General features: G+C 37.2%; 1 protein-coding gene across 1 annotated transcript; it reads right to left on the bottom strand.

The window, feature by feature from the left end:
* Positions 1-267: 267 nt before the first annotated feature.
* Positions 268-5,253, bottom strand: LOC104894528 (vicilin Cor a 11.0101). Its single transcript, XM_010680782.4, has 6 exons — positions 4,533-5,253; positions 3,469-3,644; positions 3,276-3,356; positions 2,231-2,503; positions 824-1,154; positions 268-704 (listed from the first exon to the last, which is right to left on the bottom strand). Exons 1-6 carry the CDS (start codon positions 5,164-5,166, stop codon positions 544-546), a joined length of 1,656 nt encoding a protein of 551 aa, XP_010679084.2. The 5' UTR covers positions 5,167-5,253; the 3' UTR covers positions 268-543.
* Positions 5,254-15,610: the final 10,357 nt, after the last annotated feature.

Raw genomic sequence — 15,610 nt, 5'->3', positions numbered from 1 at the left:
ATCGTTGCTAATATATCGGATAATGTCGTATTGTTTAACTTCCACAGTTCCACCTCTAATCCATGTACTAGGATAATATGATTCTCACCAATTACGCACTAAGAAATTCACCTTAATTCTCCCTCCCAAGGAACTATTTGTTCTATCTACCTTCTAAACATCTAAAAACAATGTCCTCAACAGTTAAACATCATTAAACATTGGACATTAACAAAATCAAACAACCAACTGTTAAGAGCAGAAATAAGAGCGCAAATCAAATTCAAGTTTCACAACAAAAACTGGCAGTACTTTTTTATTACCAGCTGAGCTCAGCTCCTCGTAAAAGTATTATTTATGTAGCACATTGAGTTGTTTAGCTTTAGCTTGTTACACTTAGGAGGATATCTACAACAAAAACTACACAGCTTGAACACAGAAAAGGAAGTATGCTTCTAGTCTCTACAAAACCAAACAGCTCCCAAAACTCAGGAAAGGTTAGCCGCATCAGTAGTCGTCTCAGCTTCAGCTTCAGACTCGGAACCGGCCCTTAGCTACAGCCCCTCAGATGATTGAATAACCGCGGTGGCGCTCCTGCTGTCTCGGCCCTTTGAAGAAGAAGTCCTCCTCTTGGTTCTCAAACACCTGATCAACCACCTCTGCTGAGGAGGCAAATGCCAACTCTTTTGCTTCCCTCTCAAAGTTCTTCATTATGTTCCTTTGCCCTGTTCAAAGATTTCTCACATGTTTAGATCTCTTGTAAGCTCAGATTGCATGAGTACTTGAGCATTGTATATTGTACTTTTCCTCTGCTAGGGGAAATGTACGTATATTGTTATTTTACCTGCAAGTGGGAATTTGTGGTTGTTCTCAGCATTGATCTCAAAGCAGATAAGCTCCAAGTTCTCATCCTCAGAAGCTAGGGTGGCAAAGGGATGACCAGGAGGGACTACAAACACCATTCCCTGTCTCAACTCTGAGAAGATCTTCTCATAGTGGATTGGGGTTGTTTCCTCTTCGCCTCGGCTGCTTTTCCCACCGTGTTGGCGGTGTCGATGTTGCTGGTGGCCGGATTTTGACACATGGGGACATGCCATCTCAAAATAGCCTCTTCCGTTTAACACCACTGCTATTTTTGTAGCCCTTGAGTTATATAATGGAGTGTGCATGGATCCCTGCAGTGAAAGGACCATAAGATACATCATCAATAAAATGATCAGTAACTAACAGCACAATACTCAAAAAAGACTTATTTTGCACTACCCTCAATGTGCATTAAGAAAGTATTTGGTTGGGGAAAAATGCTCCTCCATCTAGGTTTTAAAGGAGGAGCATGGTTTTCCAAATGATGAAAAATAGTCCTCCAAACTATTAGCTTGTTTAGTTAAGCTTCAAATACATGAGAAATTAAAATTCCTAGAAAGTAGGTATATGTATTATTGTTTGGTTCGGCAAAACATGAGAAGTAAAACTTCCTAAGAAGTTCTATTTCCTAGAAAATGGAGGAAATAACTTACCTAGGCCCCCTTAGGTAAGTGGAAATTCCCGTGAGAAATAGAATTCCCATATTCAACCAAACAAAAAAATATACTTCTTAAGAAATGAAATTTCATGAGCAATGCAAATTCAAGGAAAGCTATATTTCCCAACTTCAACCAAACGACCCCTAGAAATGCCAAATCTTCTCTCTCTTACTCAATCTGTTTTTTTTTTATCTTTCTCACTTTCCTATACACGTCTTCCGATACACATCTTTAAACTCATCATATATTAATAAAAAATATAACGATTAAATACTAATAAATGTACTAATTAAAACGAATCAAACAAGATACCACGTGACTATATTTTTAGTCATAAATTATAAATAAAAAAAAAAATTCTCTCTAAATATGAATAGTGTCAAGATTATAAGTGAGAACGATGAAAAAAAAATACAAAGTACTTTCTAGCATCTCCCCTCCAATAACGTTATTAGTTATTTAGTAACACTCTTAGTTTTCACATATGAAACCAAACCAAACAAAGGAAAATACAATTTCTTCCCTTGGAAAATACTAAAATATTACTGTGCAAACAAACAAAGCCTGAAACTTCACCTTTGTTCATGAATATAATGTGAAAACAATATTTGATTGATTTACATAGAATGAACAAAGTAGAAGTTAGTGAGAGGTAACCACTCAAATGTTCTAATTAAACAAGTCCTTAAACTTTGATGCATAAAATAGAACATACTTCATGCACATACCTGCGTGATGTTAGCAAAAGAGAGAGCAATATTAAGATCCCTGAGTTGTCTGTAGTCATTAGAGTCCACCTCAAAGAGTGTCCCAAACTCATTAGATTCTCTAGGACTCTGCTTTAAGAGATTGAATGGGCCTGATTCTTTTGAACCCTTTCCTCCAAATGGCCAGTGACCGCTTTTTTCATGGGTCAAAGCCCTGATTTGCTCTTCAGATGCCCTTATTATGGCTCCTTCATGCTGCTGTGAGAATATCCTCTTCACCTTATCTCCAGATGTCTGTTAACACAAGAACAATTTACTATTTAAGCCCTCTTATTACTGTGTCTAATATAAAAAATACTCCCTCCACTTTTAAATAATTGGATGTACAACTTCGATCATTAATATTTAAGGCAAATATTTAAAAATATACATCCTCCATTCTTTATTATTGGAAGATCTCAAGTTTCATATTAATCGCAACATTACTAAATTTAACTGTTTTTTTTTCTATGTCTATCCTCATCACATGGATGCCTTATTTCATCCCTCTCCTTTTCATCTCCTTAAAAAATTGTACAACCCTACATATTGTCATTACAAACCTGTTCTCCCCAGCTTGTTTTCAATTCAGTTTAATTCAAATCAATTCAATTCAGTTCAGATTTACTTCTATTCTCACGTATCACTATTCAGTTCAGTTCAGCTATTTTATACCGAAGAGAACAGGCCCTACTTCTTTTATTATTAAAAAAGAAAGGAAGTATATTGAGGAGAATTCAACATAATTCCACATAAATATATTTTCTTTTTCAACAAAATCCCACAAATATATTTTCTTTTTTCAACAAAATCCCACAAATATATATTTTCTTTTATTATAAATCACCAAAAATAAAATGAATAGAGTTCGTGAATGGTGTAAAAATCAAATCGTTATAAATAAAAAGAAACGAAGAAACGAAGAAAGTATATCAATGGGAAGTCAGTTAGTAATGCAAAAGTCAAAAGTATTAAAAGTAATTGAAAATGGAGGGAGAATTTCAGAATTTCTGACTGAAAAACTTACCTTAAAGGCAGCTCCAAGTATGTCAGTGCTGAAGGCATTGAAAAATGATTCTGGGTTTTCACCTCCTGGCCCAAAGAATGACTATATCCACAACAATATTCACATAAGTCAGATTTTAAGTCCAAATCCAAACAAACAAAAATTCCTTCAAAAAGAAGGTTTTTTTAATCTTAAAGGAAAAACAAGTGATTACCTCAAATTTGCCAGGATTAGAAACAGGATTAATAAGCTTAACAAGGACCAGTTTATCATTATTGCCTCTGTTAATCAAGTAAGCAGTCACCCCAGCAGGTATAACCATTACATGTCCACGTTTAATATTGAAACTGTCTCTCCTATCTGTGTAAACAAGACTCACTGTTCCTTCTCCTGTTTAAAACAATAAAAATAAAAGAACATACCAAACAGGGTGTAAGAAAAAAGACAACAAAAGGCTAAGACACTAAATCTTACTTCCTTTATAATGGAGTGAGGACTTGCATTTTAGTGGACAGACTTAAGAAATCTTGACAACTAAGCTCAGTAAGAAATTTTCTTCTATAAAAGTTGCTGAACTTTAATTCTATGTTTGTCAACTTAGAACTTCATCTATTATTAACAGTTGGAAAAAAAAAAAGCTTTCGATAGTTAAAAGAGAAATTCAACTTTTTATTTAGGATCCATTCCAGTGTTACCTAATTTCCTAATTTCCCGCAATTTTGGTTCATTTTTGGCTCATTTTGGACGAATTGGCAAATCCAAAAGGCAGTTTTGGTTCATTTTTAGCTCATTTTGGGAGAATTGGCAAATCCAAAAGGCTGTTTTGGTTCATTTTGGGCGATTTTGGTTCATTTTGGGCTCATTTTGGGCGGTTTTGGTTCATTTTTGGCTCATTTTGGGCAAATTGACGAATTCAAAAGGTCAATTAAATAGTGTATTAGGTAGCGCCGTTCTGTATTACTGTCATCCACTTTTTCAGATTTATAATGAACCTAAATTAGTTGTAGGTCTTTTAAGCTTAAAAATCAAAGTGTTGTAACTCTTAGAAGAATACATCATTATCAAAACATTGTACTCTGTCCAATTTATAATGAACCCAAATGAGTTATAGGTCTTTTAATGATACTTAAAATCCAAGACCTTTTCTCATTTTAAATAGTGTCAATCAAAGTAAAAGTGTAAACTTTTAAAATCATAAATCAATATCAACATATTGTACTGTATCAAAGTATAGACATTTCATATATTATACACCAGATGATATAAAAAGTAACTTACCCTGGGCAACAAAGAAGACAGAATCAGCATCCCAATGATTAGGGACAACAAAAGTCTGTGGATTAGCCTCAAAGATGATCACCCTATAATTCTGAATCCCCTTAAAAAGCTTAGACCTTTTATTAAACTTCTTAAGAACTCTCACCCTCCCTTCTTTTGACTTAAACTTTGTATTAAAATGATGATCTTCAAACACATAAGGTTTCCCACCCTTTCCTCCCACTTCTTCCTCTTCTTCTTCTTCTTCCTCCTCTGATCTCCTCCCAACAATCTCATCATCTCTTCTAATTCTCTCTCTCCTCTGCTCACACTCACTCTCACACACCTGCTGCTCTCTCCTCCCTTCCTCCACTTCCTGGCACCTCTCCCTACACTCCCTGTAGGCCTTTTCTGGATCGCGCCGCGGCGCGGTCCTCATTTCCTCCATCTCTCTCCTCTCTTTCTCTTCTATGTACTCCTCACAAGAACGCTCACACCCAAGCTTCTGCTTGCTGTCAAACTGCCTTTGATGCCTGCACTGGTGCTTGCATTGTCTCAGCTCTGGATCTTCCTTTGCTACAGAGAAACTTGCACAAAGCACCAGTAAAGAAAACAGAAGTAAAACTAAACAGATTTTCCCTTTGAAAAACACCATCTTTTTTTTTTTTTTTTTTAACTTTCAGCTAGGAATTTTATCGAACAGTTGGTGTGCACTTGTTTTGGTGGATGAATTTAACGGGGAAAATGATGGAGCTTTTATAAGTGATCAAATGGGTATTGAGAAATTGGGGTTTCCATGCATGGTGACAAGTGTAAGAGGATTTAGATTAACGTGGCAAGTGTAAAGAGATGATGATCGCCGCGTAAGAAACAAGAAAGCTGAAGTGCAGTATATAATGTTATTTTTTTGTTTGTTTTTTAGTGAAATTTGATGGAAGAAATCTGTCATTTTTGTTTCTGGGTATTGCTTGTTTTTGGTTAATCGAATTGGATAGATGAGAATGAAGTAAAGAATACGAGTGATAATCTGTATGATAGTTTTGAGATTGGGACACTCAATCACAAAATTTGGCGGGTTACTGCTGTTAGATTTCATGTGGGGTTACATGCCGTATTCACGTGCCACGGTAACCAAGTACGGAAATGGCGCCAACTTCGAGGGATTCATTTTGTACCTTGGTGTCCTTGGGTGAGGCATTAGGGAATTAGTTATTGCTGTATACGGTGGACATATATATATATACATAGAGGTGGTAAACGAGTCATACGATGTCGTGTACAGAATATATATATCGGGTCGAGTTATAATTGGATCAATATTGTGTACGGGTACGGGTTTAAAAGATTTCGAGCCAAATCGGGTCAGGTTAAATATTGATGAGTACTTCAATCGATGATTCCTTGTTGCATCGAATCTCGAGAAAGCAAGAGCAGTGTTGCAAATAAATATAACACATAAGACTAATGAGAGTAAGTTAAATAATTAATGGACAGTGAGTAAAATCATTTATAGTATTTCATGACAATTTTTCTTTGAATTTGTTTAAAAAGTAACTAATATGTAAACTTTTCGAGTCGGATTCGGGTCACCGTTATAGGGTCAAATTCAGGTTGGTCGCTTCGGATAGAATCGGGTTTGAGTTGAATTTGGGTTTGTTTGCTTTCGAGTCGAGTTATTTCGAGTTTCGTTTCCATTTCGGGTGAGAAACGGGTCTCGATCGGGTATTCGGATCGACAGAGTGCGGGTCTGTTTTGTCATCATAGACGCAGATCTCAAAGTGGAGATTGAATCGCGTTAGCACTAGTTGTCACTGCACACTCGTTTGTTTAAATAAGCTCGACCTTAATTGTCCCATTCTAATATTGTGCCAAATGAACTTGGATTTTGTAATCATAAGGTAGTTTGTCAAATACTTTGTACTTCCACCACTTTAAAATAGTTAACACGGTTTGGTTTTTGTTTACAATGTTTTGGCAGATATACTATTTCAAATGAAATTAAATTGATTAAAAATAAAGATTATAACTCTATAAATTTATCTATATAAGCAACCAATAATATAAAACTTGAGGGATAAAAAAGTAAAAGATGGTTATTGAATAATGTTAATACACTACATTAATAGCAAAATTTAATATATAAAAATAACAAATTAAAATTTTGAAATGAAAAATACAGAAACAACGAGGGAGTACCTCCTCTTATTTACCACCTCATGTATTCACCTCCATTATCTTTTACTTTTTCTTCTACTCTTTAATTATTTTTTCCAATTTAAACATACACCCCAAGATGAATGTGGTTCATCAAATTGGACATGTACTATTTGGATATTTGATCTCGATTAGGAAACCGAGCACTTATCCGAAAGAACGGCTTGTCAAAAACAATTTGATAACATGCTCTTCTTTCAGAAAGATGTAATATTCTTGGGAAACTCATAAAAAAAAAATTGTCCCCATCTAGGATATGTAGCATTTATCAAGTACTTCGAATATATTGCGTACCTAAAAATGCTAAGATGAATGATCTATGTGAGAATCATTCCAGGATTTGTGTGTAAATTTTATACTTCCTCCGTTTCAAAATAGATGCTACATTTTGACTTTTCCACTATTCATGAATGAGGTTTGACCATGCATTATTTACTACTCCCTCCGTCCCATATTATAGTGCCTGATTCTATTTTTTCACGTTTATTAAGGTAAATAGAATCTAAGAAAAATGTAAAGAGTGTCTGTGTATTGAAAAAAAATGTTATGGGGAAAAGCTGATTTTAGGAGAGAGAATGACTATAAGTGGTGAAAGAGAATTAAATGCATGACTCATTCAACCTTTGAGTTGAATAAACAAAGCAAAAAACTATTTCCAAGAAGCAAATAAATAATGGTGGCACAAATTTTTCTAGGAAAATCATGGAAATGTGTGGAATAAAAAATGGAAACAAGAATTATATTTTGGGACACCTTAAAAGGAAAGAAGCACTATAATATGGGACGGAGGGAGTATTAGGTAAAATCAAATGTTATGATGTAATATGTTGTTGGATTTGTCTTAATGTATATTTTCAGAAAATCAAAATTTTATACTTTACTCTAATACATAATTAAAGATATTAGTAGTCAAAGTAGTGCATTGACAAGCGTTTTAGTCAAAATGTAGCATCTATTTTGAAACGGAGGAAGTACAATATAATGTTGATTGTTGTCGCATAGTAACCTTCTCTTCTCTTGTTTGGATATGGGGCTAATTGAAGAAAAGGGGATGAGATCCGGGTTTTCCTAATTTATTTTCAATTCAGTTTAATTCAGTTCAGTTCCGTTGTAATCAGTTAAGTTCAGTTCAATTTAGTTTTGTTACAATCAGTTTAGTACAGTTCAATTGTTTTATATCAAGGGGAACCGGCCTGAGTGGGGCGTCCATAGTGGACGTCTCCCCTCTTTTTTTAAAAAAATGAAAAAACAGAGGAGAGAAGAAGGGGATGGTGGTGGTGTGTTGGGATACGGTGGTGGTGGTGGTGTCGTGGAGAAGAAAGTAGTGGTGGTGCCGTGGAGAACAAAAGTGGTGGTGGTGTGGCGGGAACTTTTGAAATTGGAGGAGGAGGGGTTAGGGAAATGACTCAAGGGGAGGAGAGAGAAGAAAAATGCAAGTATATAAAAATACTGTATTTATTAGGGCATTATTAGAACATTTTAAACCATCATTTAGCAATAATTTTTGAATTTAAGAGAGTTTTACTTGATCATCTTTCTTTCTAGCTTACTATCAAGCTTACTTGAAGTCGCAGTTGGAGTAAGTATGAGACTAGACTTTAAGTTCCACTGCATTCTTTGATCGGATATATGCTTATCATCTCAAAGCTATTGTCTCAACCAAAATAATATTTTTTTTTTTGGTGAAGATAGGAACACTTAAATAGCACCAAATAAAGAGTTATTACAATCCGAGATGTATGTAGTTACGCAAAAATTAGGGGGTTGGGGTAAGACCCTAATATTGTTCATACAATCATCTAATCTTTTCGCTTTTTTGCAAGACAATCCGTGAGTTTGTTAAACTCCCTTCCAACATAGATCAACTTTACATTGTGGAGTTCCTCACATAGCACCCTGCATTCAATGAGCAAAGGAGTAATATCACACCACAAATTAGGAGGATCGGAAATGATTTGAGCTGCCACTTTACAATCCGTAAGAATGATAAGAGTTTATATTCCTATTCTTGCAAAAGAGGAGCCCTTCTCTAATACCCAGGATTTATGCCATTAGTGAACTGCGTGCATAAGTGCTTTTGACGAATCCAAGTACCCACTCTCCATTCTGTTTTCGCATTACTCCACCGATTCCCATGGGTGTGTCTTCATCCATAAACGAAGCATCCACATTCAAATAAAGATTAGCAGGGGGTAGGCTCGGGTTAGGAGGAGCTAGGTATGCCTTGCTACATGGAATTGTGGTCGGGTATATACTTTTTTCAAGTCCCAAGCATGTCTTTTTGCAGCGTAAATAATTTCTCCCACCTTCCGGGTTTTAAGGTCAAATACTACTTTGTTTTTACTCTTCCACACCTCATAACAAAGACAAGGGAAGAGAATATCCCATTCGAGACCCTGGATTTGATTAGTCTCCTTAAGATTGCTATGTAACCATTCTTTGAAGGACCCCCCTTGAAACCTATTAGGCACTAAGGTATTCCAAATCTGGGTCGGAATTACGCAATTGCGAAGGAGGTGGAGGCTATCTTCGCTTTCTAAACTGCAGCAAGGGCAGAGAGGAGATGACACAATTTGCCTTATAAAGAGGAGGGAGTTGTGTGGAAGGCGGTCATGCCATGCTAACCAAAGGAAGAAAGAGATTTTAGGGGGTGTTCGAGTTTTCCAAATCCATTGTATGTTCATTTGGGGGTAAGAGAAAAGGTTCGAGAGGCTAGCTTTATAGGCTAAAGCTAACGAAAACCCTTTATGTGAGACAAAATTGGATCGGACGAGAGGAGGTCTGGTCCATTTTCGACCCTCAGTAGGGGAGGTGATAGCCTTTATCTGGTCCCCAATGCGTTTAGGCAATATGGTGGGGGAGTTTAGAGAGGTGCCACTACTCCTCCCTATATAACTGCGCTAGCATAAATTTTCTTCTTCGACATTTAGAGGTCCACACATCAGATGTCTCAACTTCTCACTTCCTAGCCACTTATCTTTCCAAAAGTCTATAGTTTCCCCATCTCCAATATGCCTGATTTTCTTTCTGTACCAAAAAAAAAAAGCTCAAGACTCAAAATAAATCAAGCATAAATCTCATTATTCCTAGCACCAATAATAAATGTCATGATTCTGAAAACAAATTACATATACTTTTATAAGAGATCTAATCATTTAAATTAATTTTAGAAATATATATTATTCAATAAATGAAAGTACATTAGCCAATGTAAAAAAAAAAAAAAAAAAAAAGCTTACAAAGAGAAAGAAAAGAAAAAAAATCCACTCGAGGATATAAGATCACAAGACAGGTGATAAATCACTACGAGCTTAATATAGAGATGCCTCGACGAAAATTTTCACTTTTTTCTTTTCTTTTCATGAGATTTTGTTTTTTTTTTGATAATTTGTCACCATATATTAACGGTGGCCAGCCAATTATGGCTAAAAGCCAGTAGTGATACACCTAGCAGTACAAGATTCAATTGTTAGGAGCTACATTCATTACATTCCATTCTGGGAATTACAGCCAAGCAAGAAACTCTGCATCCCTAGTTAGACCTTGTTTTGCTAGTGTGTCGGCAACAACATTTGACTCCCTTCCTTTGTGAATGATGGACAGGTTTAACCATTTAGCCTTCGCGTTTCTGATGAAATTCAACTGGAATTTTAGGTTCCAAGGCCCCCCAACACTGTCATTGCACCATTTAACCGCATTCGATGAGTCTGATTCGATGACCATTGGCAGGTTTAGAATTTTTTTGAAGGACATTGATATCTGAATTGCTCTATATATGGCTAGAATTTCGGCTGAGTTTATTTCAATAGGAGGAACCGGTTTTGAGAATAAACACATAAAATGTCCGTCACAATTTCGAAGGACACCGCCAATGGCTGCCGTGGAGAGAGATTGACAAAATGACGCATCAACATTCCATTTGACCCATCCATTTGGAGGAGAGATCCAGAGAGAAGATTGTTTAGGGACTTTTGGAAAACTAACCACATTTCGGAATCCCGACCAGTTGAGGCAAGGTGGGTTCCTGACTACTTCATCAAGAGAGTATGGGAAATTTGTATCCCAACCCTTTAGCCACCAATTAAGACGGACCAGAATTAGATCCTGTAATTGCGTAACAGAGCATGAAATGTTGTTGAAAACCCGAGAGTTTCGTTCTTTCCAGATTGACCATATTATGATGGGAAAGATGGCGCACCAGATTTTGCGGAAGAAAGGGGATGGTTTGATGAAAACCCATTGGACAAATGCTTCTTTTAAGGATGATGGGAAAACCCAGTTCAAATTCCAGATACAGAGCCACCAACTCCATATTTGCCATGAAAAGGAGCACTGTAGTAGGAGGTGGTCAGTGCTCTCTATGTACAACTAACAGAGGGGGCACAAGGCTTCGGATTCCGCGATGATTTTTAATTTCAGGAGCTTTCCTCTTGTGTTGATTTTATTGAGCAAAGCCAGCCAGGTGAAAATTTCGATTCGAGGGGGGATTAAACCAGCCCATAACTTCTTTGGGTGAAGGATGCAGGGTGTACAAGGCGCTGAGAATTTTGCTAGTTCCATGGTGAGGGATTTGACAGAGAAATCTCCCGATTTTTGAGGTTTCCATATGAAAGAGTCATCACCATCCAGAGAAAGATGAGTTTCATTTAGGAGAGAGAAGAGGTCTGCCAGTTCTTCTTTGTCCCTGGGCCTGAGATTACGAGTCCATATAAAATTCCATCTCCAAAAGGATCCTTCCCATCTCCCAAATTCGTGGATAAATGCATCTGGCCCAGAAGAAATGGAAAAAAGGCGAGGGAATTTTGCCTTGAGAGCCACTTCCCCAGCCCATTTATCGTGCCAGAAATGGGCCTTCAGCCCATTACCCACACTCCTTTTAATGCTGGACTTAAGGAGTTTGTTAGTGAGTGTATTATTTAGGATATGGTTGCAGATGAGACGCCAGGGGCCTCCATGGGGAGGGGATGAGAGTTCATGGGCCTGAAAAAGGGGGGTGTATCTGTATTTGGACTGGACCACAGTCCTCCATAATGCTGCAGGTTCATTTAGGTATCTCCACACCCACTTAAATAGCAAAGCAAGATTTCTGTGTAGGATGTTGCCACCACTTAGACCCCCAAGGATTTTTGGAAGTTCAACAAGGGACCATGATGCCAGCGCCGGAGATCGAGTATTGTGGCCGCCATTCCATAAGAACTGCCTCTGCAATTTGTTGATTTTTTCAATTATTCCCTTAGGAGCCGGGAATAAAGACATATAATAGATGGGCAGGCTAGATAAGGAGGCTTTTATAAGCGTCAGTCTGCCGGCAATAGAGAGATTTCTACACTTCCAGGTTGCAAGCCTCCCTTCAATTCGCTTGATGATGGGGGCCCAAGTAGTCATTCGGTTGGCATTACTACCGATTGGTAGTCCGAGATATGAGAAGGGAATTTGCCCCACCTTGCATAAAAGACTTTCAGCTGCCATTTTTAACCAAACATCATCGACATTTATACCCATAAGCGAGCTTTTGTGGAAATTGACTTGAAGTCCCGATGCTAGTTGGAAGAGAATTAGGGCCCTTTTAATGTTGAGGAGAGACTCTATATTTGGGGAGCAGAATACAATTGTGTCATCAGCATACTGAAGGTGAGTAAGATTATTGCCTCCATTACCCACACTAATACCCTCCCAAAGATCAAGAGAAGTTGCCTTTTGTATAAGAAGACTGAGAGGTTCCACCACTAGATCAAATAGGAACGGGGAGAGCGGGTCACCTTGCCTGAGGCCCCGATGAAGCTTGAAGGGGACGGTGGGGGATCCGTTAATCAGGATTGAGGCCTCCGCACTTTTAACACAAGCCAGTATCCATGAGATCCAAAGGCTAGGGAAGCCCATTTGGATAAGGATCCATTCCAGGAAGCTCCATGCTACACTGTCAAAGGCTTTATGAAAATCGAGCTTTAAAATTGCGGCCTTAACTTTTTTCCTTCTACATGACTCAATAAGTTCTCCGGCAATGAGAGCTCCATCAAGAATTTGCCTACCCTTGATGAAGGATGATTGAAAAGGCCCAATGAGAGAGTCCATTACTTTCTGTAGTCTCGAAGATAATACTTTTGCAATCATTTTGTAGATGCACCCCACCATGCTAATGGGTCTGAAATCTTTAAATTCCTTTGGAGCTTCCATTTTTGCTATCAAAGCTATGTAGGCTACATTGGATCCTCTTGGCAGCTTCCCGGAGATCCAAAAGTCATCAAAAATTTTATAGATGTCGCCCTTTATCACCTCCCAAGCCTCCTTTATGAATCGGAAGTTAAAACCGTCCGGGCCTGGCGATTTTTGTGAGTTGCAAGCTTGAACTGCCATATCAATTTCCTCTTGTCTGAATGGGCTGATGAGATTTTTTATTTGATCAGCCGAGAGTTTTCGGAAAGATAACCCCTCGATGGTGGGCCGAGATCTATGAGACTCTTTAAAGATGCCTTTGAAATATGAGACCGCTTCTTTGTGTATACCTGCAGGATCAATAATTAATTTTCCGTTAGAAAACACAGAGTTCAATGAGTTTTTTCGTTTCCGGATTGAGGCAAGGATGTGGAAGTATTTTGTGTTTTTGTCTCCATCTTTGAGCCATTTGGCCCTAGAGTTTTGGGCCCAGAAGGTTTCTTTTCGTTTGAGCCACTGCCACAAGTTTTGTTGGGCTTCTCTTCGGGCAGTGAGTTCTTCTTCGGATAATAATCTTTCATTTGAGATGAGATCATATTTCTGAATCTCCTCTTCAGCAGATGTTATGCACTGGTCAATGTGCCCGAATACGGCAGCCACGTTCCATTGTTTGAGGTGTTGTCGGACCTGCTTGAACTTCTCATTTACAGTCAAGCCCTCTTTGCTATTCCAGGTGTCAGTGATGAGTTTCAGGCATCCTGGATGAGATAACCATACATCATGGAACTTGAAGGGCTTGGGGCCCCAATTTGTCACATTAGCGGAAGCTAATAGCGGGCAGTGATCTGAGACGCCGCGCTTGAGGAGAGTGACTTGGAGAGAAGGAAGCAAAGAAATCCATTCTGGATTGACAAGCAATCTATCGAGTTTACTTTTTGCTTGGCCCCTAAACCAAGTGAAAAAGCCATTAGAAGCTGGTATTTCAGTCACTTGAGTTGTCGACATGAAATTTTTGAAGTCAGTTACACCCGAAAGTGAAAAATTTTGACTTCCTCTGTCCATGGGATCCAATATCTCATTGAAGTCTCCTACAAAAAGGAAAGAGGTTTGGGATTCTAGCCAGAAGGATGCAAGAGATGACCACGATTCCAAGCGGTCATTTAAAGTGCAGGGGTTATATACATTTACCAAACAGCCTGTGAGGTTTTCATGAGATTTTGTTAATACGTATGGCGAGGATCAATAAATCTATTCCACTATATCTAGTCCTAGAATTTCAGAAAATTCTACAAACAACATCCAAAAAACCATAGTGCATATCAATCCATTGTTCCATTTATTACAATTATTTGTATCTATAAAAAAAACAAATCCTCACAAATCTGAGAACCAGTTTTTATTTTATATCATTTTTCCTACAATATAATTAGATGATAAACGCTCAGCTTTCATCTAATCAACAAGTAAACTTTGAATTTCGTATTGTGGATTGAGAGATCACATGTTGTAACAACTTAATTTGTACGTTCATGCCTGCTTCCTGTCATCTTAACGCTGTAAAATGAAAAGCAAAATAACAAATCAGTAGATGATTAGTGTCGTTGCAACATGTATATTTCTTAAGTAGAACCCCAGCAAAAACATTAGCTCTAGTTAAAGAAACGGCGACACATGACACTCTACCATCGTCTCCAATATAAGTGTCACGTGACACTCCTCTGAAATTTTTAATACACGTGTTTATGATCTCATTTTAAAATGCTAACGATGCGTAGCTATTAGGAATCGAACACATGACTATTGACTTGCAATATGAGAGTTTAACCACCAATCCACTACGATATTAATGTTCAATGTTTCATAATAAAATCTTATAATTATATGTAACTATAAAGACATAACAAATTTTTTGATCTCTAATACTTTTATTAAGGTGATAACATTCTCTTTATCCAATTCCATTGAAGTTAGTTATTTTAATCCACAACTCCTTAAAAGTTTTTTTTTTAACACTTACAATGCCATAATGTCCGTTTTCGAATATCACATTAGACAAAAATTAACGAAAAGCTAATAAAATCACTTATATATATTTTATGAATAATAATATATGTAACTGACCCGAGGCATCACCGTAGCCAAAAATACTAATTAAAGATTTTAAATACGATCATTGTTTCCATTTCGATAAATTTATTGCTATGGTTCAATTAAGATCGACTTGGGATCGGATCAGGGATTATCAACTCTAAGACAATAGTTCATCTTGAACTACTTGGGCTAGGATGATAATTATGACAAGTGACAACTTGTTTAATGTCATTCTCCTCAAACAATGAAAAGAAGACGTGGGAAACAATGGTGATAACATGAAGAACAATGACATCTCCTCCAGTCTTTATTAGTTTATTAGTTTCTTTTGTATAAAGTTTTAGGAGAAACAATATTGTGGGACATAGAAGGAAAGAAAAACTTTTATTTTATGTTAAAGTTAAACGTATATGGGATGGAAAGTTAATGATCCCAATTCAAAAATGACAAAAGAAATGTGTAAACTAATAAGCAACATCCCGAAAAAAAATACGGATAAACTAATAAAGATCGGAGGTAATAACTTACATTTACGTTATTCTGCCCACCACAAGCGTCTTTACAATGTGCTCTGCACGCAAGCAATGCTTCTTCAGTTTCCTCAGCCATGCATTTGTTATAACACTGAGGATCGCACTTTT

The sequence above is a fragment of the Beta vulgaris genome, chromosome 5 (genome assembly GCF_026745355.1).
Source record: "Beta vulgaris subsp. vulgaris cultivar EL10 chromosome 5, EL10.2, whole genome shotgun sequence".
Lineage (NCBI taxonomy): Eukaryota > Viridiplantae > Streptophyta > Magnoliopsida > Caryophyllales > Amaranthaceae > Beta > Beta vulgaris.
This window is presented reverse-complemented; position numbering and strand designations above follow the sequence as displayed.